Below are 25,752 nucleotides of genomic sequence, written 5' to 3'. Positions count from 1 at the left end.
AAACTCTGTCATTAAGCATGGTCTCTTCAGTGTTCTGACTTAAGATAGCCTGCTTTTTTTTATTCATTCACAGGATATGGGCTTTGCTGACTGGGCCAGCATTTATTACCCATCCCTAGTTGCCTTTGTTGTGAGCTGCCTTCTTAAACCGCTGCAGTCCGTGTGGTGTAGGTACACCCACAGTGCTGTTAGGAAGGGAGTTCCAGGATTTTGACCCATCAACAGTGAAGGAACGTGATATATTTCCAAGTCAGGATGGTGAGTGACTTGGAGGGGAACTTTCAGGTGGTGTGTTCCCATCTATCTGCTACCCTTGTCCTTCTAGATGAGAGTGGTTGTGAGTTTGGAAGGTGCTGTCTAAGGTGAATTAAAGCAGTGCATCTTGTAGATGGTACACGCTGCTGCCACTGTGCGTTGGTGGAGGAGGGAGTGAATGTTTGTGGATGTGGTGTCAGTCAAATGGGCTGCTTTGTCCTGGATGGTGTCAAGCTTCCTCAGTGTTGTGGGAGCTGCACTCATCCAGGCAAGTGGGGAGTATTCCATCACACTCCTGACTTGTGACTTGTAGATGGTGGACAGGCTTTGGGGAGTCAGGAGGGGAGTTACTCTCCACATGATTCCCAGCCTCTGACCTGCTCTTGTAGCCACAGTATTTCTATGGCCAGTCCAGTTCAGTTTCTGGTCAATGGTAGCCCCCAGGATGTTGATAGTGGGGGGATTCAGTGTTGGGAATGCCAGTGAACGTCAAGGGGTGATGGTTAGAGTCTCTCTTGTTGGAGATGGTCATTGTCTGGCACTTATGTGGCACGAATGTTACTTGCCACTTGTCAGCCCAAGGCTGGATATTGTCCAGAGGTCTTGCTGCATTTAGACATGGACTGCTTCAGTATCTGAGGAGTCGTGAATGGTGAACATTGTGCAATCATCAGTGAACATTGCCACTTATGACCGTACAATGGAAGGAAGGTTGTTGATGAAGCAGCTGAAGATGGTTGGACCAAGGACACTACTCTGAGGAACACCTGCAGTGATGTCCTGAAGCTGAGATGACTGACCTCCAACAACCACAACCATCTTCCTTTATGCTAGGTGTGACTCCAACCACCAGGGAGTTTTCTCCCTGATTCCCATTGACTCCAGTTTTGCTAGAGCTCCCTGGTGCCACACTCGGTCAAATGCTGCCTCGATGTCAAGGGCAGTCGCTCTCACCTCACCTCGGGAGTTCAGCTCGTATGTCCATGTTTGAACCAAGGCTATAATGAGGCCAGGAGCTGAGTGGCCCTGGCGGAACCTAAACTGGGCATCAGTGAGCAAGTTATTGCTAAGCAAGTGCCACTTGATAGCACTGTTGATGACTCCTTACATGACATTACCGATGATGCAGAATAGACTGATGGGGTGGTAATTGGCTGGGTTGGATTTATCCTGCATTTTGTGTACAAGACTTACCCGGACAATTTTCCACATAGCCAGGAAGATGCCAGTGTTGTAGCTGTACTGGAACAGTTCGGCTAGGGGAGTGGCAAGTTCTAGAGCACAAGTCATCAGTACTATTGCTAAAATATTGTCAGGCCCCATAGCCATTGCTCTATCCAGTGCCTTCAGCCATTTCTTGATATCATGTGGAGTGAATTGAATTGGCTGAAGACTGGCATCTGTGATGCTGGGGACCTCGCGTAGAGGCCGAGATGGATCATCCACTCGGCACTTTTGGCTGAAAACTGTAGCAAATGCTTCAGCCTTATCTTTTACACTGATGTGCTGGGCTCCTCCACCATTGAGGATGGGGATAATTGTGGAGCCTCCTCCTCCAAATAAAGTTGTTTAATTGTCCACCACCACTCACGACTGCATGTGGCAAGGCTGCAGAGTTTAGATCTGATCTGTTGGTTGTGGGATCACTTAAGCTCTGTTGATCTCTTCGTGCTTATGCTGTTTGGCTTACAAGTAGTCCTGTTTATAGCTTCACCAGGTTGACACCTCATATTTTTTTTAAGGTATGCCTGGTGCTGCTCCTAGCATGCCCTCCTGCACTCTTCATTGAGCCAGAGTTGATCCCCTGGGTTGATGGTATTGGTAGAGTGGGGGATATGCTGGGCCATGAGGTACAGATTGTGTTTGAGTACAATTCTGCTGCTGCTGATGGCCCACAGCACATCATGGATGCCCAGTCCTCAGTTGCTAGATCTGTTCAAAATCTATCCCATTTAACACGGTGGTAGTGTCACAGAACATGATGGAGAGTGTCCTCAATGTGAAGGCGGGACTTCGTCTGCACAACAACTGTGTGGTGGTAACTCCTACCGATACTGTCACGGACAGATGCATCTGCAGCAAGCAGGTTGGTGAGGATGGGGTCAAGTATGTTTTTCCCTCTTGTTGGTTCCCTCACCACCTGTCGCAGACCCAGTCTAGCAGCTATGTCATTTCGGACTCGGCCAGCTCAATCAATAATGGTGCTACCAAGACACTCTTGGTGATGGACATTGAAATCCCCCACCCAGAGTACATTCTGTGCCCTTGCTACCCTCAGTGCTTCCTCCAAGTGGTGTTCAACATGGAGGAGGACTGGTTCATCAGCCGCGAGCGGATGGCAGGGCGGTACATGGTAATCAGCAGGAGGTTTCCTTGCCCATGTCTGACCTGATGCCATGAGACTTCATGGGGTCTGGAGTTGATGTTGAGGACTCCCAGGGCAACTCCCTCCCGACTGTGTACCACTGTGCCGTCACCTCTGCTGGGTCTGTCCTGCCGGTGGGACAGGACATTCCCAGGGATGGTCCTGGTGATGTCTGGTGTCATTATCTGTAAGATATGATTCCATGAGGGTGACTATTGTCAGACTGTTGCTTGATTAGTCTGTGAGACAGCTCTCCAAATTTTGGCACTAGCCCCCAGATGTTAGTGAGGAGGATTTTGCAGGGTTGACAGGGCTGAGTTTGTCGTTGTCTTTTCTGGTGCCTAGGTCGATGCCGGGTGGTTCGTCCGGTTTCATTCCTTTTTTGTGACTTGATGTGATTTGATACAACTGAGTGGTTTGCCAGGCCATTTAAGAGTCGACCACATTGTTGTGGGTCTGGAGTCACATGTAGGCCAGATCAGGTAAGGACAGCAGATTTCCTCTCCTAAAGGACATTAGTAAACCAGATGGGTCTTTGCAACAATCGACAAGGGTTTCATGGTCATCAATTGACTTTTAATTCCAGATTTTTATTCAATTCAAATTCCACCATCTGCCATGGCGGGATTCAAACTCTGGATTACTAGTCCAGTGACAATATCACTACGCCATCACTTCTCTTCAGGTTGTTGAGTCCTTACACACTCCTTTTCCAAAACAGGAACATTTTCAGCTTCCTTTTGCAATCTAAATGACCAAGCAAAGTTGATTTCCCTCAGCCAGTTTCCCCCGAGGAGGCTTGGTCCTCTGCCTCTCAATACCAACACTGGTAGTTTTACCGATTGGTTCCCGTAATGGACAGTAACTCTACTTAAGCCTTTGACTTGGATGTCCTCACCCGTGTAAGTTTTTAATTTGGCATCAGCTTCTTCCAAGTTTAATTTATGTTCATCACAATTCTGGCATTTGAAGGTGTGTTCACCAATTACTGTAGTGGAAGCTCCTGTGTCCACTGCCATCCCAAAAGGTCTGCCATTCACTTTTACTGTTACATAAATTGGTTTCGTTTTCTCTACCTTCAAATTAAATAAAGAATAAATATCTAAATTTGTTGCTTCAGGCTCTTTTACACTGTAAATTTCACGGGGTTTTTTCTTTTGCTTGAAAGTCTGCCTGATTCTTTTCTTGCACTGTTTCATTATGTGTCCATTTAGATGACAACAAAAACATTTGATTTTTTTAAACTGCCAATTGTTACTAATTTGCTTATTTTCACCTCTGTTGCCATTATTCCTTATTTTCACTGCTGAGTTAATTCTTTTTATTTTTCTGCTAGTGGTGGCCGTTCCTCACTTCTCAGCAGAGTCTTGCATTTTTGTGCCCTTTTTGGCTGGGGCTTCCTGCCCAAAGTGGAGGACGGCGCCATTTTGTGCTCCCTGTATAGCTTTAGAATCCCTTACTGTGCTTTCCATGGCCAGTGCTCTCTCTAGCACCTTCTTAAAATCCAAATTTGTTTCAGGCAGCAATCTCAGAACCAGCACGAGTGCAGGGAAGCTTCAAAAAGCTTCTTTGGCAATGAACCTCAGACATGTCAGGTAGCAGGAGCATTGCCAGATCCTTCTGCCTTGCACTTCCTGCTGGCCCAGCACCCCCTCTGGCTGCACCTCTCAATCCACGGGTCCCACTCTGGAGGCAACTGACCTCCTCTCCCTTCTGGTACTCTCCTCCTCTTCTGAGGAGGTCCCTCCAGCAGAGTAAACAATCCCCATTTCTGTGCTGATGTTTTCACAAGTTTCTGCACTGAAGGGGCTTACTGGCAGAAGGCCTCTGCAAATGATAAGAAATCAGAGAGTTCCCCTGAACAACACAAAAATGCCAGAAACTATCTATAAACCAGCTCCAAACCACCACAGCCAAACTCCTAACTACTCACCTTTGCATCTGCGCATGGAACTTTTATGCCGCCCTGGATGTAGAATCTATGAAAAAAGTGAAGGCCACCTAGCCAAGTGGTCCAAGCGCTGGGCATAAAAGCACATTGGCCACATAAAATCGCAGTCAATTGCCCTTTAAATTATCTCAATTGGCCGTTTAATTGTTGGCGCGCCCGCTAACTGAAATAATGCGAGGTACATGATGAGGTCGGGATGCCCTCCCAATGTCATCGTGCTCCATTTCATAAACGATTGGGACCGCTGCGCACTCACTCCACCAGTGCAAAGTTCTGGCTGTGCAACTGTATCGAACCACTCATCAGTGGTTCATGATAAAAGTCTTCTCTAAGCAATTACATGTGGATAATAAAGACCAGTAACCCCACAACCCAAGAATGAATTTAAGAAAATTAAGTTAGATGCGAAGAGGCACTCCCTTTTGAAGAGAATCACTGACATCTGGATCATATTGTCAGCACGTGGAGTGATTTGCAGATTCATGAGGGAGCTGTACAAATTCCTGCCTCTGGTTATCCTAACTGCATCTAGAAGGTAGGAGGGGAGATCTCCCAGTCACCATGGTCTCCTAAATTTGTTTGATCACCTTCGTGCTGGGAGAGGAAAATTTATTTCTAAAATCGGCCCAAATTTTTTCTCTGGGTTTTTAACCAGTCCCAGCAGTGGAACTGGTGGATGGAGGTGATAGCATGTAGTATGACAACATGAAACTGGTTCAACAGATCAACTGGTCTTCTTCTCTCATTGATTATCCAATGTTCATATGTTTGCGTAAACATCCCAAGGCACTTTATAGTAGAAAAACTGATGCTGGTTTATAGAAGGCGAAGTTGGAGAGAAATCTGGAGAAAAGTTAAGGAACTGTGAGAGCTTAACTGAGTGAGGCATTGAAAGGAAGCCACTGGAAAGAGTTCAACGCTGAAAGATTAAACAATGATAGATTGCTTCCTGTGCCTGGCGAATCAAGGGAATATAGATTGAGACTTAGCACCAAAAAAACAAATTAGGAGGACATTTTTAACATAGAGGGTAATTACAGACATGCCAACTTTTGCGAGTTTATTGGGAGATGCAATTGGTCAGTAAAATTAAGTGTCTTTTGTGATCTCGCAACAGGAATCTTAACAATGGGAACACAGGACTCAGGAGCAGGAGCAGCGAATTTCCTTGGGGAACACATTTGTACTCTCATAAATATGAATAATTGTTTTCACGTAGGAGACTTAGAAAACATTTATTTATCTTCTGTATTCACATGTTAAAGCTATCCTGCCAATTGAAAAAGATTTTACAGCTGGAGTCAGGTGGCTTGCATGGAGGAGTCAACAGCGGTAATTTTTACTGGAAGATGGAGATCAGAGGAGCTAGCAGTGAATGGGCGATTCGGATCTGTCACGGCAGCGAAAGCGTTGGAATAAAGATCATTTGCTGGGAGAGAACAGTAAGTCATGGAGTGTACGTGCTCAGATAGTAATAACAATTTGCAGAGTTACTAATGTTATTAACAATGTACAATTTTAAGTTGAATTTATATATATATATTTGTGTGTTAAGAAAGGTAAAATGGTTTCACTTTAATCTAGGTTTTGTTAATGATCCTTGGCGCCAGTGAGTGGATAGACTTGTGACTGAAAGGTTTCAGGTCTTTTGAGTTTATTTGCATAGATACATTTTTAATGAGTCTTCCAACCCCTGAGATTAAAGTGATGGGTTAAAAGGGGTTGAAAGGTGAGTGATTCTGGAAACAAAACACAAAGTAGAAAAGCTTTACTGTTGCCTAGCGACAGTGATGTAATGAGGCAGAAAGGTCAGGAGCTGAGAAGGTGAGTTCAGAGCGTGTGCCAGAGAGAGAAGACAGGGATTGTAAGCTCTCTAAGAAAAACTGCACGGCTAGTAGGACAGTAGTTAACTGAATAATCAGTTTTGGGACTCAGTAAAGTGATCAGTTTAGCGGAGGTGCTACTGGAAGACTGAGTTTAGGGAATCCATTTGTTCGCTCTAGTTGAAGAAACAGTGGGTTTAGAGTGAAGTTTTTGGGTGTCTCAGGGAGAGATACGAGTTGGGTGAGAATCAAGTGAATGATCAGGAATTCACCAGAAGAAAACCATTTGCAACTGCGCCAGAAGCCTTTGTGTCATGCAAGAAGCCTTTGTGTCAAGCTGGTGGTGACTCTTCACTGGAGGAGGTGGTGGAGGAGCAGGAGGAGCAGTTGGTGAAAGAGGAGTAGTTGGTGGAGTTGGTAGAGGAGGAAGAGGAGTTGGTGGAGGAAGAGGAGTTGCTGGAGGAGGGCCATGCTCAGTTTTATCCCATCACAATGGTAATATTACAGATCCAAGGATTCAAATAACCTCTAAAGTGGGAGTATTTGTGGATTTTGATACTGCAATTGTATCATTTTATAGTCAGTATCTGACAGAAAACTACACCTGAAGTACAAATTCCAGCAGCAAACGAATTATATCGGTGTACATGGCTTTCTATTACTAGGATGGTCTATAGTGATGTAGGGATAGAGCGCAATTGATGGCGTTTCAGTAAGTGGCCCATAGTCTGGAGATCTTGTTTGCCCTCAGTCTTGATGCTGTCATCAGGTCTCCATTTACAACTAAACATGCTCTTATATTTGGTGCTTTGGCAGTTTTTGTGATAGGAGAGTGACATCTGCACTTTGGCTTCCTGTGTTTACATTATAAAATCTACGATGGTGTCCCAGCAAGAGAATCATGGGTCCATGAAAATCTAAATCTTCCAGTCAGCAGACAGGTTAAGAGAGACATTTTTAGCAATGTTAATGTAGGGAGCCAATGCGCTGAGTTCACTCTCCGAAGACCAAAACTGCAGAATGAACAAATATAAAAGCATGGAACTCAATTTCCTTCCTTAATGGGAATGTTAATCAGCCTTAATTTGGAATGAAAGCGGGAAGAAAATTAAATGAGGAGACGGTGCATGGCTATCCACACTATGAGCACCACACTATGGGTTTGTTTGTATAACCACAGGTAAACTGCCGGACGAAATGTCGCTTTATAAGACCTGCTGGGGATTAAGTAAGTCACGAATGAGGTTTAGAAATAAACTGTCAACCTTAACTTAGTTTATGTTTGAAAAGAAAAGTAACTCACGATTTTTTTTTAAACTAAATCTCTTGATATTTTAAGAGTATGTTTCCTGATTTATGAGGCGGTGGGGTTGGTATTACTGTAATTAGTACTTGGGATACTTCACCATAAGTAGTGATTAAGTCAAACATTCTACCATCAGTTAAAATCAAACTGGACATGCATTTGAAAAGACAGAATGCAAAAGCATATGGGATAAAGGGACAGAGTAATGGTATTAGAACATGCAGCTTTATTTGAAGAGCTAACTGAAGCATAGGTACAAGTGGATCTAACGACCTTCTGCGGTCAAACAATCAAAGTCATGACAGGCTTTTAAGAGCTTCTTGAAGGTGGCAGAGAAACGGCAAGATGGAAGGTTTATAGAAAAGTCCCAGTTGTGGAGCTGAGAAAGTCAAAAGCTGTGGGTACTACTGAAATGGGTGACAGAAGAGGTAAGTGGTGGTGCTACAGATGCATGAGGGGCCAAAGTCAGAGAACCAAAGGCTACAGCTGTTGGACCTTGAGGCGATTGCAGAGGTAAAGTGGACAAGGCTGTCGAGGGGTTGGTTTTTAGTGCAATGGGGATATGGAGCCAACTGGAATCATAAAGATCAACAGTGATGGGCAAATGGAAGACACAATGGGCCAAATGGCCTCCTTCTGCACTGTGATAATTCTGCAAATTCTGTGCAGCAGGAATTCTGTACACAAGAAGAAAGGGTCACAGTGAGTCACCAGTGGTTGCAGAAGCACAAGGTTGAATTTTGTGGAGGCAGCACGTCACCGCTGGGGATGAAAACTGGGGCTGGGGGTGGATCCTGGGGAGGCATACTGCCACCAGGGGACTCCTCCATGGGCCATGGAGTGCTGATAAAGGAGGGGAACCCCTGGAACCAGCTGGGAGGCTGCCAGGTTTCACCCGGCAATCTCTCCACCTGGTAGAGTGCCCACCTGACTGGGGCAAAATGCCCCGAGAGGGGTGAAGGTCCCAATAATTGGCCACTTAATTAGTTCATTTGGTCTCCTGATGCATGGCTGATCTGTTAACATTCCTACCACAGGCAAAATGCCATGATGGCAGGAAGATGTGGGCACTCTGCCCATTACTTTTTTGCGCCATTTTCCCAGCCTTCCGGCCCATCCTAAAAGTGCCTATAAAATTCCGGCCTCAGCAATTGCCACTCTGCACACATTCCTTCCTCAAAGCACAAGCCAAATACAAGCCCGCTGCATTTATCAACTATGCACTTAACAATTCAGGAACCATTGTAGGCTATGCCCCAAAACAACAAAGTGCTCAAATCTTTACCCTCGGATTCAGACGTTTACAGCACAGGAGGCCATTCGGCCCACCTTTTCCATGCCGGTCAACAAAGATCTGACCACACTAATCCCATTTTACAGCGCTTTCCCCATAGCCCTGGAGGCTAAGGCAATGCAAGTGAATATCTAAATACTACTTAAATGTTTCAAGAGTTTCGGACTCAACCACCCTTTCAGGCAGTGGGTTCAATTCCCAACACCCTCTGGGTGAAAAAAATTCTCAACTCCCCTCTTGTCCTTCAACCTCTTACCTTAAATCTATGCCCCCTGATTATTGACCCCTCTACTGATGGAAAAAGTGCCTTCCTATCCACCCTATCTATGCCCCTCATAATCTTATACACCTCTATTAGGTCCCCTCTCAACTTTTGCTGCTCCAAGGAAAACAATCCCAGCCTATCCAATCTTTCTTCAAAGCTCAGACCCTCCACCCCAGGCAGCACCCTAGTAAATCTCCTCTGCACCTCCTCCAGTGCAATCACATCCTTCCTATAATGTGGTGACCAGAACTGCACGCAGTACTCCAGTTGTGCCCGAACCAGCATTTTATACAGTTCCAGCATAACCTCCCTGCTCTTGTATTCTATGCCTCGGCTAATAAAGGCAAGTATGCAATATGCCTTCTTACCCGCTACATTTAAGTTCAAATCATTTATGCACACCACAAACAGCAAGGGCCCCAGCACTGAGTCTTGTAGAACTCCACTGGAAACAGATTTCCAGTCACAGAAACATCCCTCGACCATCACCCTCTGCTTCCTGCCTCTCAGCCAATTTTGGATCCAATGTGCCACTTTGCCTTGGGATCCATGGGCTTTTACTTTCTTGACCAGTCTGCCATGAGGGACCTTATCAAAAGCCTTGCTAACGTCCATGCAGACCACATCAAATGCATCACCCTCGTCAACACTCATGGTTACCTCCTCAAAACATTTGATCAAATTTGTCAAACATGGCCTTCCCTTAACAAATCCATGTTGTCTATTGCTGATTAATCCATGTCTCTCCAAGTGCAGATATATTCAGTCCCTCAGAATTCTTTCTAGTAACTTCCCCACCGAGGTTAGACTGACTGGCCTGTAATTTCCTGGTCTATCCCTTCCTCCCTTTTTTAATAACGGGACAACGTTAGCAGTCCTCTGGGACCTCATCTGTAGCTAGAGAAGATTTGAAAATTCTTTCCAGGGCCCCTGCTCTCTCTTCTCTTGCTTCCCTCACCAACCAGGGATACATCTCATCCGGGCCCGCAGATTTATCCACTTTTAAGGCTGCTAAACCCTCTAGTACCTCCTCTCTTTCTCTGTTAATTTCCTCCAACATTTCACAGTCCTCCACCCTGATGTCTATGCCTGCGTCGGCCTTTTCCATTGTGAAGACCAACGCAAAGTATTCATCGAGGACTGTACCCACATCTTCCGGGTCCACACACCGATTACCTCTATGGTCCCTAATTGGCCCTACTCTTTCTCTAGTTATTATCTTGTGCCTAATATATTTAAAAAAGTCCTTTGGGTTATCCTTTGTTCTACCTACCAGTGCTTTCCCGTGCACTCACTGAGCTTCCCTAATTTCCTTTTTAAAGTTCCTCTCTGCACTTTTTATATTCCTCTAGGTACTCTGCCATAAGCTTCTCTTTTTTGCTGAATCCTAACCTTTATGTCCCTTGACATTCAGGGCTCTCCAGACTTGACCCCCACCTTTGTCTTTATGGGAACATACTTGCCCTGTACTCTCGCTATTACCTCTCTTGAATGCCTCCCACTGCTCTAACACATTTTTATCTGCAAGTAGCTGCTCCCAGTCCACTTGGGTCAAATCGTATCTCATCTTAGTAAAATTAACCTTTCCCCAATTTAGAACTTTTATTCCTAGCCCAACCTTATTCTTTTCTATAACTATCCTAAATCTAACTGAGCTATGGTCACTCTCTCCAAAATGCTCCCCTACTGATATACTGATTCCACCTGCCCAAGCTCATTTCCGAATTTTAGGTCCAGAACTGCCCCCTCCCTTGTTGGGTTATGTACTAACTAAAAAAGTTCTCCTGGAAGCAACTTAAGAATTTTGCTCCCTCCCTGCCTTGTACACAAACTATCCCAGTTAATATTTAGGTAGTTAAAATCCCTTATTATTACTGCCTTATTATTCTTACATTTCTCTGAAATTTGATTACATATTTGATCCTCTATCTCTCCCTGACTGTTTGGGGGCCTATAGGACACACCCAACACTGTTTTTGCCCCTTTTGCTTTTTATACCTCTACCCATATGGCCTCATTTGATGATCCTTCCAAGATATCACTGCTATAATTGATTCCGTGATCAATATTGCGACACCCCCTCCTCTTCTACTCCCCTCTCTATCTCATCTGAATATCCGATAACCAGGAATGTTGAGCTGCCAATCCTGCCCTTCTTTTAGCCAAGTCCCGGTCATAGCTATGATATCATACACCCACGTGCCTTTCTGTGCCCTCAGCTCATCTGTCTTATTTCTCAGGCTCCTTGCATTAAAATATATTCCATTTCGCCTCGCTAAACCCACTTCTTTCTTATCTGGCCAATGTTTCCTCTGCTCTCCATACTCATTTACTAGCATTTTAACTTCTAATTCCATCTCAGCTTCTTTCCCCTCCGAACTACTTTTCAGAATCCCATCCCCCTGCCAATTTCTTAAGTAGAACAAACTAGCAGGTTTCATGTGTTTTGTTAGGAACTAGATATAGTTTCATAAGTTATATTTGTATTTGTGGGTGTAAGGAATAAGTTTTAGCTTTAAGTTTATTAATATTTTTAAATTGTGGGTTAAAAAGGTGAAAACCGGGATCCACCTGAGTGGAGACAGCAGGTCTAAGGCTTTGTTTGTGTGTCTGCATTGTAATGAGATTTTATGACTTGAAGGTAAGTTAAAACAAACAAGGTCATAAAAAACTGCTGATGCCTAGCAACAGGGATCCAGAGAGAAGGACCCATAGAGACATTAAAACCGGAAAAGCAGTTTCAGTTCAGTTTGAGTTCAGTTGGAAGCAGCATAGCAGATAGCAAATCGCAAACTATAGATGAAGCCAGATGCTAGGAGAAGCTGGAGGCAGGAGAAAGAACTGCAGGAGCAGGTTCCAGAAACTAAAGTGGAAAGTCCCCAAATCCAGGGGAGTGGAACAGGAAAGGTCCCACGAGGACCTTCTAGTCAAAGGACAAGAAAAGAAATCTAGAAAAGGTCCTGTTCTGTGGGAGTGAAAGTAAGGAGCAGAGAGGAAGGCTCCAAGCTTCAAGCTTAAAGGGAGAACGTTGCAATCAACATCCTGGGGGGGGTTACCATTGACCAGAAACTGAACTGGACTAGCCATATAAATACTGCGGCTACAAGAGCAGGTCAGAGGCTAGGAATCCTGCGATGAGTAACTCACCACCTGACTCCCCAAAACCTGTCCACCTACAAGGCACAAGTCAGGAGTGTGATGGAATACTCCCCACTTGCCTGGATGAGCGAAGCTCCCACAACACTAAAGAATCTTGACACTGTCCAGGACAAAGCAACCTGCTTGATTAGCACCACAACCACAAACAGTCACTCGCCCCACCACCGATGCACAGTAGCTAACAGAGTGTACCATCTACAAGATCCACTGCAGGAATTCACCAAGGCTCCTTAGACAGCGCCTTCTAAACCCACGACCACCACCATCTAGAAGGACAAGGGCAGCAGATAGATGAGAACACACCACCCGGAAGTTACCCTCCAAGTCACTCACCATCCTGGCTTGGAAATAAACCGTCGTTCCTTCGCTGTCGCTGGGTCAAAATCCTGGAACTCCCTCCCTGACAGCACTGTGGGTGCACCTAAACCACATGGACTGCAGTGGTTCAAGAAGGCAGCTCACCCCCACCTTCTCAAGCGCAACTAGGGATGGGCAATAAATGCTGGCCCAGCTAGCGAAGCCCACATCCCGTGAATGAATAAAAAAAGGACGCATATTTAAAACAATATAGGCGTGTGAAAAGCCAGAAGGTCCAAGCGGATAGCTGAAGGTCTATAACTCTTTACTATGAGCATGTGAAGCTGTGGTGTTCTATTGGCATGGCTGAGCATTTGAGAGAGTGTGTGTGGAAGAAAGCTTGAATGCACATGGTGATCCAGGGGAGAGGAACGTCAGAAGGACAGTTTGAAACACTGGAGGTGGACTGTTGTGGAAGGTGTCTGAGAGAAAGCATTGTCTGGGAGAAGTTTCCAGAATGAGTTCTTCAAGAGTGGAGATTGGAAACCCTCGTGTGAAAGACAGAGTTCATTGAGACCGGTTGGCTCCTGATGTGACAAGCATCTCGGGGGAGTTGAGGAGCGATCCATAGCATCTGTTTAGGGTGGCATCTGTCACTTAGTTTCAAATTGGGGTGTGTCTGACCACAGGTTACCTATTGGTTTGCATGGACTGTGTACTTACTGTGAACATTCGAGCGTAAGATAGCACAAGTTACAAAAGTTTACAAATCTGTCTATATTTGAGAGTGTATATTGTAGCATAGTTCATCTTTTCTTGTTTAATAAGTGTTTTATTCTGCTGTTAAAAGTTCATCAGCTGACTCATGTAACTGTTCAGTAGCTACTCTCTATGTATCTAAATACAAAAATAAAAAGTTAGGATCTATCAAGCCAGATTCTACCCTAGGGTCTGACTTGTCCAGTAGTAACATCACCTGGGATCATAACAGTTTGATGACTGCAATTAAGTTAAAACTTGCAGAGAGAGGAATTTTGTACAAGCACAACAGGGTTGATTGTTTTTGGGGAGTTGATTGTTGTTTTTCCCCTCATAGATTGACTTCACACTTACTTCCAACATGCAGGTTTTAAAAATGATACTTAGAGAACGAATATCAACACTGGACTAAAACCAGCTTTAAACAATTCTATAATTAAGATTATTCTCTATAACTTAACGTTGGTACTGAGTGATGACTTTGCAAAAATCGTAGAAAGTTTACAGCACAAAAAGAGGCCACTTGGCCCATCGTGTCTGCACCAGCGAAGAAATGAGCCACTCAGCCTAATCCCAATTTCCAGCATTTGGTCCCTAGCCCTGCAGGTTATGGCACTTGAGGTGCATATCTAGACACCTTTTAAATGAGTTGAGGTTTTCTGCTTTTACTGCCCTTTTAGGTAGCGAGTTCCAGACCCCTACCACCCTCTGGGCGAAACCATTTTTCTTCATCTCCCCTCAAATCTTTCTACCAATCACTTTTAATCTATGCCCACGAGTCACTGACCTCTCTGCTAAGGTAAATAGGCCCTTCCCATCTACTCTATCCAGGCCCCACACAATTTTGTACACCTCAATTACATCTCCCCTCAGCCTCCTCCGTTCCAAGGAGAACAATCCAAGCCTATCCAATCTTTCCTCATAGCTACATTTTTGTTGGAGAAGATTGGTTTAAAATAGATCAGGGAGGAGATTATCCTGTTCCTCCACCTGTCAATTGACCTCGGAAAATACAGGAAAATTGGGCAGGAAGTAGATGGCTGCGAGGGATCACATCAGATTTTCCGATATTCACTTCATCAGCTTCACCAGTTGCCAGGGGAACTGAAGGAAAAGGGAAAGGAAAATATGCCCCATGGAGTCTGACAGGGTGATTATTGAAACACCTATACCTGTACTAATGCATTCAGTGTATGTACACTGAGACTGTTACTCCCACTGATTTTGCTAATCTGCCAAAGTACCCTGCCTAAACAAGAATTTTGAGAGAATAGCTAAGAAATAAGAATAAAAAGCCTTCTTCAGGTGAACTATAATTCCCTGCAACTGACTTCTCTGTTAGCAATTTTCCCTTTTGTCTTCCTGTTCTGACTCCTTGCTAGGATATGTTTCCATGTCCAACCTGCCCTGTCGCACCTTAATCACAGGGCCATTATTCAAATACAAACACTGACATTATTGTCAGGATATTTGACCTTTGGAAACATTAGAGTCCAGCCTGATTCACAAGTCCTCAACCAGCAGTGGTCCAGACTTGGACCAGGGACCTGGAGGGGCGTTGCCCCATCTAACCCAGAGGGGTTGAAAATAACTGTAGTGCTCCAACTGTCTCCCTTGTTAAAAACAGCAAATAGAACTGATAAAGCATGTATTCAGGGGCTTTCCCTGGCTATTGACTTACTGGATCAGGCCAGGGAAGTGACACATTAACTGATTTTCAAATGAGATTTTGATATTAACATATCCAGTTTAGAAAGAGGAAACACCAAGATATCTATATTTAACTAATGAAGGATGAGCACTTCACACAGGTTGGATTTGTTAATAGTAGAATTGGTAATAGTGTGACTAAGGCTGTTAATGAACTACAACACAAAGAAAGCTGTATATCTTGTTTTCCAATCCTTAGTGTTCTGCTGAAAAGTTAATTTATCAGACAACATTTCCTGCCTGGACCTATTAGGGCCACTATTTCAGATCCATATTGACCAAGAGCAAGTTGCTTGGCGCTGGAGTCTGACCTAGCTTCCCTAGAGACAGAAGAAAAGCAATAGCCCACTTCCATAGCCATTACTTTTCTTGACAGAGCAGAGGCTGATAAGGTCAGCAGATCTAAGGTACAGCTCCTGCATCGATTGTTTAAAAGCAAATGGAAAGCACTTAAGTGACAGAATGACTGTAAGGGGAGGGGGGGGGGGGGGAGAGAGAGAGAGAGAGAGAGAAAGGGAAAGGGAAAGAGAAGAGAGGGGAGAGGAAGGAGAAAGAGGGACAGAAGAGGAGGGGAGAAGGGAAGAGGGACAAACGAGGTGAGGTTAGGAAGGAGGCCATTCAGCACATTAAGTCTGTGCATTTTTTGTGAAAAGCAGTCCACTTCAGTCCCACCCTCCAGCTCTTTCCCAGTATTTCTTAAGTATTTATCAAATTCCCTTTCAAAGGCTATTATAGAGTCAGTATTCATCACTCAATCAGGCAGTACATATCAAATTTTAACCACTCATTACATAAAAAGGTTTTTCTTCATGATGCCCTTGGTTTCTTTGCCAATCACCTTAAATCTGTGCCCTCTGCTTTTCAACCATTCAGCCACTGGAAACAGTTGGGAGGAAAACACAAGACAAAAGGAGGGAGATGGAAATGGGAGATGGACGGAGAGCAAATTGGGGGTGATCGAAGGTCAGAAAATTATATTAGGACCACTGCTGCAGGAAAATCATTGCAGCTGATAGGGTCACCTGCTGAGAGCTTGCTAGTGAAGCTTAGGCAGTTCAAAACTAATAGCAACAGATGCAACATCAGGATTCTTATTGCACCATTACCCAGAACGACTCTACAGTGAATATTCATGTGTCAGCCATCACTGAGGGTAGTTATGTAGAAAGTTGCAAAAACAATGGAGGAGGTCCTGAGAAAAGGCACTTTGAGGTGAGCAGAAAGTCCCAGGTCGGTTGGTGTGCCATCATCAGCCATGATCTCACGGAATAGTAGAACAGGCTCAAGGGGCTGTTCCTAAGTGCCCTTTTATTCTCTTAATGCATACATAATGTGATACTCTCAGCATTGTCTACAGGCATAATACTATTAGATCGTTACAGCCACTGACTGTACGTAATCAATCTCTGATGATATTGCACACATAAGAACATAAGAAATAGGAGCAGGAGTAGGCCATTCAGCCTCTCAAGCTTGCCCCACCATTTAATAAGGTCATGGCTGATCTGCACCAGGCTTCAACTCCTCTTTTGTGCCAGCTCCTCATAGTCCTCAACTCCCTGATAATTCAAAAATATTTCAACCTCTTTTTTAAATACTTTCAGTGATCTAGCCTCCACAACTCTCTGGGGTAGAGAATTCCAGACATTTGCTACCCTCAGAAGAAATTCCTTCGCATCTCAGTTTTAAATGAGTGTCCCCTTATTCTGTAATTATGTCCCTTAGCTCGAGATTCCCCCACTAGTGAAAACATATTCTCAACTTCTACCCTGTCAAGCCCCATCAGAATCTTGTATGTTTCAATAAGATCACCCCTCATTCTTCATTTTTAAAAAATTCATTCGCGGGATGTGGGCTTCGCTGGCTGGGCTAGCATTTATTGCCCATCACCAGTTGCCCTTGAGAAGGTGGTGGTGAGCTGCCTTCTTAAACCACTGCAGTCCATGTGGTGTAGGTACACCCACAGTGCTGTTGGGAAGGGAGTTCCAGGATTTTGACCCAGCGACAGTGAACGAACGGTGATATATTTCCAAGTCAGCATGGTGAGTGGCTTGAAGGGGAACTTCCAAGTGGCTGTGTTCCCATCTATCTGCTGTCCTTGGCCTTCTAGATGGTAGTGGTTGTGGGTTTGGAAGGTGCTGTCAAAGAAGCCTTGGTGAATTCCTGCAGTGCATCTTGTAGATGGTACACACTGCTGCTACTGTGCGTTGGTGGTGGAGTGAGTGAATGTTTGTGGATGTGGTGCCAATCAAGTTGGCTGCTTTGTCCTGGACGGTGTCAAGCTTCTTGAGTGTTGTGGGTGTTGCACTCATCTAGGCAAGTGGGGAGTGTTCCATCACACTCCTGACTTGTGCTTTGTAGATGGTGGACAGACTTTGGGGAGTCAGGGGGTGAATTACTAATTGCATGAGTTCTAGCCTCTGACCTGCTCTTGTAGCCACAGTACTTATATTGCTAGTCGAGTTCAGTTTATGGTCAATGGTAACCTTCAGGATGTTGATAGTGGGGGATTCAGTGATGGTAATGGTAATGCCATTGAGCATCAAGGGGCAATGGTTGGATTCTCTCTTGTGGGAGATGGTCATTGTCTGACACTTGTGTGGCACGAATGTTACTTGTCACTTGTCTGCCCAAGCCTGGATATTGTCCAGGTCTTGCTGCATTTGGACATGGACTGCTTCAGTATCTGAGGAATCGCGAATGGTGCTGAACATTGTGCAATCATCAGCGGACATCACCACTTCTGACCTTATGATGGAAGGAAGGTCACTGATGAAGCAATTGAAGATGGTTAGGCCGAGGACATTACCCTGAAGAACTCCTGCAGTGATGTCCATTCTTCTAAACTCTAACTCATAAAGGCCTAACCTGTTTAGCCGTTCTTGGTAAGTCAACCTCTTCATCCCAGGTATCAGCCGAGTGAATCTCTTTTGAGCTGCCTCCAATGCTAGCGTATCCTTTCTTAAATACGGGGACCAAAACTGTACACAGTACTCCAGTTGTGGCCTCACCAACACCCTGTACAGTTGTAACAAGACTTCCCTATTTTTAAACTCCAACCCCCTAGGCCAAAAATCCATTTGCTTTCTTAATTACTTGCAGCACCTGCATGCTAACTTTTTGTGTTTCATACAGAAGAACACTCAGGTCCCTCTGTGCTGCACTTTTTTGGAGTATCTCTCAATTTAAATAGTAGTTTGCCGTTGAATTCTTCCTACCAAAGTGCACAACCCCACATTTTCTGACATTAAACGCCATCCGCCAAGTTTTTGCCCACTGACTCAACCTATCTATATCCCCTTGCAGATTCCTTATGTCCTCATCACAACATGCTCTCCCAGCTATTTTTGTATCTTCAGCATATATGGATATATTACACTCTGCTCCCTCCTCCAAGTCATTAATATTGTTAGTAAATAATTAAGGCCCTAGGACTGATCCTTGTAGCACTCCACTAGTTGCGTCTTTCCAACCTCAAAAAGGCCCATTAATCCCTACTCTCTGTCTTCTGAATGTTAACCAATCCTCAATCCATGCACACAATACATTACCCCCAATACCGTGAGCTCCTATCTTGTGCAATAATCTTTTATGTGGCACCTTATTGAATGCCTTATGGAAATCCAAATACACTACATCTTCAGGTTGCCCTTTATCAACTCTGCTTGTTATATCCTCAAAGAACTCTAGCATATTTGTCAGACATGATTTCCCTTTCAGAAAACTATGTTTAATTGATTTAAGCTTTTCTAAATGTCCTGCTATTTCTTCCTTAATAATGGATCTAGCATTTTCCCAATCACAGATGTTAGGCTGACTGGCCTATAGTTTCCTGCATTTTGACTCCCTCCTTTCTTGAACAGGGGCATCACATTAGCGGTTTTCCAATGCGCCAGGACCCTCTCAGAATCCAGTGAGTTCTCGAATATTTCGACTAATGCCTCCACTAGCTCTGCAGCCACTTGCTTTAAAACCCTTGGATGCAGGCCATCAGGTCCTGGCGACTTGTCTGCCTTTAGTCCCATTAGTTTGTCAAATACTTTGTCACTTGTGATAGAGACTGCTACAAGGTCTTTCCTCCCATTAGCTCCTTGCTTATCTGATATCTTTGGTACGTTTATAGTGTCCTCCACCGTTGCAAAATATTGGTTTAAGTTATCTGCCATTTCCCTGTTCTCACAAAATAAACTATGAAAATAAAGCTGTTCTGCTTCTCCCAGTCTGTGAAGATTAAGAATCTCCCATTTGAACTGTATGTTCCCATGCTCTCTGTAACTGTGAACCACCCCCTGCCCCCTACCCACCACACCATCATTTTCAGTAGGATTTCCAGCATCCGCAGTAGTTTTTGTTTTTATCATTTTCAGTAGGTCTGTTGGCAACTTCCAAGGGTCTTGCCATACCTTTGGAACCCTAAGCCAGCTCGTATTTTCAATCTAGAACTGAGAGACATGATGAGGATCTACCCATGAAAAGGAAAAACTGTTGCTCATTGAATTGGATGTCTTTGAGGACCAGGTGGTTAGACACCTATATTATGGTTAAAGGTCTATTCTTAGAAGACCGACAGTTGAACCTCCAAACCGAATGAGTGATTAATAGCAAAATACTGTAGATGCTGGAAATCTGAAATCAAAACAGAAATGCTGGAAACATTCAGTCAAAACGAAAGGTCATTAACTCGAAACATTAACTCTGTTGCTCTTCCACAGATGCTACCAGGCCTGCTGAGTATTTCCAGCATTTTGTGTAAATGTCCTTTACTGCCATTGTTGGTAAGGGGTCTTGCACCTGAATCCCACCTTGCTATGTCTTTTAATGTCAATTTACAGCAGCGATGAGGTTAGGGGGGCTAAATGGCCAATAACGTCTCTCATATATTTGCGTTTATTTGAATCGTACTGAAAGCCAGCATTCTTCAACAAATGTTACTGGTGAACTTACTTAAAGTCTGCAGTTATCAAGTTAAAGCCATTGTACAGGTGTCCCTCTGAAGAAACCTTCTTCAAGTAATCCAAACCATCCACCTCTTCATTCAGGAAAGTTGCCACTAGATGACCTTGAACAACATTTTTAAAAAAATACATAAGGTTAGATAAAATCTCACAATGGCAGGCACATCTTGTAGCACTATATCTAAAATACACAAACAGCCTTCAGGATTGCAGAAGCATTTCTGCATAAAGATCAAAATGATTTTTAAAAAAAATCTGGTCATTTTAGAATAAACCTTACAAAATTGTAGAAATGTTCTTAGATTCTGTACATTCCACTGAACTACAGCACAAGGTCCAGCATCTGAAAGGAGCACAGTTCATTTTCAAAATTTCTCACTCAGCGAATTAGTTTCTACACTGTTCTCCCCAATCTTATTAAGCAACATGTAAGGTCAGAAGGCAGACGGGGAGGGCAGGTTTGAACTTGGTTCTGATGCTCTCTCACAGTTGAGTCGTTTGATAGACTTCACTAAGGAAAATTAGTTTAGTTTATTTTTCCAGAGTGGAGCCTGACTGGACAGGTGCATGCGGCAGTGAGTAATGACAGGTTATTAAATCATGGGGCTCTGACTCTGCTCATGCCCAATACGGAATTATACATATGGGGGTCACTGAATAGCAATCAAGAGAGCAAATGGGGGCAATTTTTCATCTTGCTAATGCAGGGATACAGTAATCAATGCATCACACCAATTATGAGAAACACAGTAATCAATGCATCACACCAATTATCAGAGATGCCAAATTCAATGCATCACCCCTAACTATCAGAGATACAGACACTACCTGCATCATTCCAACTGCCACACTGGCTGAAATCAACCAATTCAATATAGCTCAGAGAGCAATTTAGGGCCTTCATGAACAATATAGTGCAGTTGTCTTGCTGGGATATGATTCTCCAGGCACCATTAGACTGGAGTGTTCGAAAGAAATAGGTCTATAACAGGAACTTGCTTTAATGAGTACTGTTAATTAGTCAAGCATCGTAGCTAAACATCTGCCATAGGTTGATAATTGATTGGAAGGTAAGAAACAGATTAGGAATAAGGGGAACATTCTCAGATTGGCAGGATGTGTTCTGCTAACAAGTGAACAGGGGCTTCAGCATTTCATTATGTATAAAAATGGCTTGGATGAAGGCAGAGATAGTTGTATATCCAACTATGACAGATGATACAAAAACAAAAATTGCTGGAAAAACTCAGCGGGTCTGACAGCATCTGTGGAGAGAAAGACAGAGTTAACGCTTTGAGTCCGTATGACTCTTCATCAGTTCTGATGAAGAGTCATACGGACTCAAAGCATTAAGTCTGTCTTTCTCTCCACAGATGCTGTCAGACCTGCTGAGTTTTTCCAGCAATTTTTGTTTTTGTTTCGGATTTCCAGCATCCGCAGTATTTTGCTTTTATGACAGATGATACTCAGTTAGCAGTAATTGAATACTGAGAGCAAGAAATTACAAAGGGTCATAAATTAACTTTGACAGATGGAGGTCAAGGCAGGGAAGTGCGAGGTCACCCACTTTGGATCCAAGGAAGACAAACTGAACTACTTTCTTAGTGGTGCAAGTGTAAGTGCTATGGAGGAACACAAGCATGGACACAAATCATTAAATATACAAAACATAATTAGAAATGCTAGTGGAATGTTGGGCTTTATATCAAAGGGGTTGGATAACCCCTTCTGGAGTATTGCAATAGTTTTGGACACAGCAAAGTTATATTGGCCTGGGATAAGGTACAGCACAGATTTACCAGTATGATATCAGGTTGCATAAACTTGATTTATATTCTACGGAGTTCAGAAGGTTGAAAGTGATTTAATACTTATCCTTAAAATAATAAAGATACGATAGATTCAGGGAAACTATTTCCTCTGGTAGGGGAATCCAGGGACATGGGTAATAATCTTCTAGATTGAAATCAGGGTACACTTTTCCACATAGAGGAAATTTGGAACTCGTTACCCCAAAAAATTGTGGATGTTACGTAAGATAGATAATTGTTGAGTAAGGATATCATGGGATGTGGTGCATAGAGAGTTAAATGGAATTCAGGCAGAGATCAGCCATGATATAATTGGATACACAAATCACCTGGGCAGCACAAGTCAATAAGGCTATTAAAAAGCAAATAAAGCACTGGGATTCATTTCTGGAGGGACAGAATTGAAAAGCAGAAAAATTATCTTAAAGTTACATAGAACTGTGTCTGGATAATACTTGGATTACAGTACACAGTTCTGTCTCCATATTATAAAAAGTGTATAGAATGGTGATGGCACAACAAAATTTTACAAGATTGATACCAGAACAGGGAAGTTACATCCATCAGGAAAAACTGAACAACCTGGGGCTCTCTTCTTTAGAAAAGAGAAGGCTGGGGAGTGACATGGCACAGGTCTTTTAAGATTATAAAAGAGTTTGATAGGGTAGACAGAGAGAAAATGTTTCCATTTGTCAGGGAGCCCAAAACTCGGGGGTCATAAATATACGATAGTCACCAACAGGATGAACTTCTTTGCTTAGAGAGTGGTGAGAATGTGGCACCCACTACCACAAAGAGTGGTTGGGGCAAATAGCATCGATGCACTTAAGGAGAACTTAGAAAAATACATGAGGGAGATAGGAATATAATGTTAGGCTGATGGGATTTGATGATGTTGGGTAGGAGGAGGCTTTTGTGGACCACAAATATCAGCTTGAGCCAGTTGGGCCAAATGGTTCTGAAGAAGGTGCTCTGAAGAAGGGTCAAACGGACTTGAAATGCGAACTCTGTTTCTCTCTCCACAGATGCTGCTGAATTTTTCCAGCATTTTCTGTTTTTATTTGGGCCAAATGGCTTGTTTGCCTGTTGTCAGTTCTACATAAGATACTCAAAGGGTTGACTGTCCTGATCCTGTTCCTATGTTCTGGCCTACATGCTGAGTATTAAATTTTTTTTGGGTAATGTTTCGAGACTAAATATTGCACAAGTATCATCTCAAAAATACAAAGAACCAAATATATCTTTAATTCATAGTGCTCTTCGATTAAATTCAATTTTTTAAAGAACCTTTTTAAATGTAAATTTAATGCAGCCTCAGGAAGACAGCTTTTAAAAATAATTTATTAGCAAAACAATTCCCTAATGCAGCTGGTTCTGCCTCATCCCACCTCATCTTTAGATAACCGGACTGACAGTCAAGATGACGATGCTGCAACTTCTGTCAGTGCTGCATAATGCACAAAAAAACAGGTTGGTCTCCAGGTGGCAGTGAAGACTAAAAATAGAAGTACTGGTAGGGTAGCAGGTGCTTATTCTGTTTGTAATTCTAAAACAAAAAGCATAATTATATGTTTTCTTCGGCAGATTTCTGTTGGCAAAAATTGGTCTCAATTTGTTAGGGGAAGGGAAGGAGCAGCTTTAACTCTCAACATATAATTATTTAAATTGGGAAATAGCAAAAGTGAATCTAGATTTTGGTTATGAGTTAAACTAACTTTTAAAAAATCTAAGTAAGGCTTGAAAGCTGCCTCTGTTCACATATTTGTCAATCGCAATTTCTTCAAACACCAGAACTGCCATATATACTAATGTAAAAGTCGGGATTTTGAGGCCAAATTTTTAGGCTAAAAGTAGGGGGTCAACTGCATGAGTAATATTTTCGAGGGGTTGAAATTGTTTTGCGCCAATTTGGAGTGGCCTCTTCAGCCCTGACAGTCAATCCCGCTCGCCGCTTCCCTGCCCAGCTCTCCCTCTTGCTGCTCCTTTCTCACTTCCTCCCTCTCGCTGTCCCTCTCTGCAACGCTTGCTCACAGTGAGGGTTTGGTACAGAAAGCAGTGAGTGGACGAGTCGGGCAGGGAAGCAGCAAGTGGGACGCTCGAGCTGGCACGCAGTGAGCGGGAGGGTCAAGCAGGCATGCGGCGAGTGGGAGGGTCAAGCAGGCATGCAGCGAGTGGGAGAGTTGGGAAGGGAAGCAACAAGAGTTGGGCAGGAGTGTTGGGTAAGGAATCAGCGAGCATGAGTCAGGCAGGGAAGCAGTGAGTGGGAGAGAGTTGGCGAGAGGGAGAGAGTGGGCTTGCACAAGAGGCAGTGAGCTGGTAGTAAGTAGAGAGTTAGAATTTTTTGGCCAAAAGTTGGGGGTTGACTTTTCCCACAAGTTCAACTATTATTCGAGTACATACAATACCTAACACTATCAAAAGTGATTAAGTAAAAGGCAACGAACTGCTCATTGCACTGTTGTTTCTTCCCAGAAAAGCTGGTGCACCTAAAATGCTGTAAGCAGAGTCTTTGAAATTGAAATTAATAACAATGGTTTACTGAATAGTGTCTTCCAATTTTGGTCTCCTTACATTGAGGTTTTGGAAAGGGTCCAGAGGAGGGTTACGAGATTGATTCCAAATCAGAAGCATCTTAGTTATGAAGATGGATTAAAAGAGCTGGGACTTTACACTCTAGGAAAGCACGGGCTGAACAGTGATTTGATTAAGATTTGTAAGTTGATGTACAGAATGATTGTGTTCAAATTGTTTGATCCAATTAAACAGGGTAGCGGGGGACCAATGGTCACAATTTTAAATAAAACAGAAAATACTGGAAATATTCAGCAAGTCTGGCAATTTCTGTGGAGAAAAAAAAAAACAGGTGGAATCTTCCTGTCTCTGCAGAAATGGGTTTGAAGGTGGGATTAGGAGCAAAATTTAAAACTTGGATATTGGCTCCCTGATGCATTCCCAGTCAACTGACAGCAGCCACCCACCTGGCAGCAGTGGGTAGCCAATCAGGCCAAATACTGGACCGATTTGGGGCCAGTGCCCCGTGGAATTGAGACACTGGCAGCAGCTTGGAGGCAGCCCCATGATGGCAGGCAGGAGAACCGCTCGGTCCCTTTCTCTGGTCTCATGAATGTGCTGTAAAAGTGCAAAGGCTGCAGGATTAGCCATAACTCTTCCTGTGCAGGGTTTCCCCTCCACACTGATGATCCTGTTTTTTTTTTCCAAATATGAATCAGGCTTCCAAGGGTGTCTCCACTTTGAGGCATCCTCATGCTCTCCTACCTGCCCCAGTAGGGGCCCCCTCTGCCGGTGAGGTTGCCATCACTCTACAATGCTCCTATTAAGCCTTCCGCTTCGGGTAATCGTCTGACATCCTTAATCAGATGGCAAATGTGGAGCAGGTCTGCTAATTAGTTCCCTCCTGGAAGATTTCATATGTTGGCAACCTCTGATTCATGTGAGGGTTGGGACTGGGAAATGGTACCGATGCCGAAAATTGTTTGAAGGGCGTAAAATCCCGTCCATTGTTTCAGGCTAAAGACCTTTCATCAATTTCACAGATGCTGCCAGACCTGCTGAGTATTTCCAAAAGTTTCTGCTTTTTTGTTTCAGATTTCCAGCATCCACAATATTTTGTTTTAATCACAATTTTAAGTTGGGCAAGGTCAGATCATAGTTAGATGTCAGAAAGTGATTCGCTTCCCAGAGAACAAAGGATCTCCGGAACAGAATGTCAGCTCGTGATGGTTGCCAATTCCCTAAATTCCTTCAAGCGAGAGCTGGAGCTGCTTCTGGCTAAGGTAAGGAT

The 25,752-nt window shown here is 43.7% G+C and overlaps 1 protein-coding gene across 4 annotated transcripts in view; it reads right to left on the bottom strand.

Annotated features, from left to right (window-relative positions):
- The window catches only part of tango2 (transport and golgi organization 2 homolog (Drosophila)), a 197,121-nt gene that overhangs the window by 27,390 nt on the left and 143,979 nt on the right, over positions 1-25,752 (bottom strand). For all 4 annotated transcript variants that reach the window (XM_078554499.1, XM_078554502.1, XM_078554500.1 and 1 more), the window contains one exon: positions 20,129-20,243. In XM_078554499.1, the coding sequence (XP_078410625.1) occupies positions 20,129-20,243 (115 nt within the window). The remainder of the gene's footprint in view (positions 1-20,128; positions 20,244-25,752) is intronic.

The sequence above is a fragment of the Cetorhinus maximus genome, chromosome 12, assembly GCF_964194155.1.
Source record: "Cetorhinus maximus chromosome 12, sCetMax3.hap1.1, whole genome shotgun sequence".
Classification (NCBI taxonomy): domain Eukaryota; kingdom Metazoa; phylum Chordata; class Chondrichthyes; order Lamniformes; family Cetorhinidae; genus Cetorhinus; species Cetorhinus maximus.
Note: the sequence above shows the minus strand (reverse complement) of the source record. Positions and strands in the feature narration are given on the sequence as shown.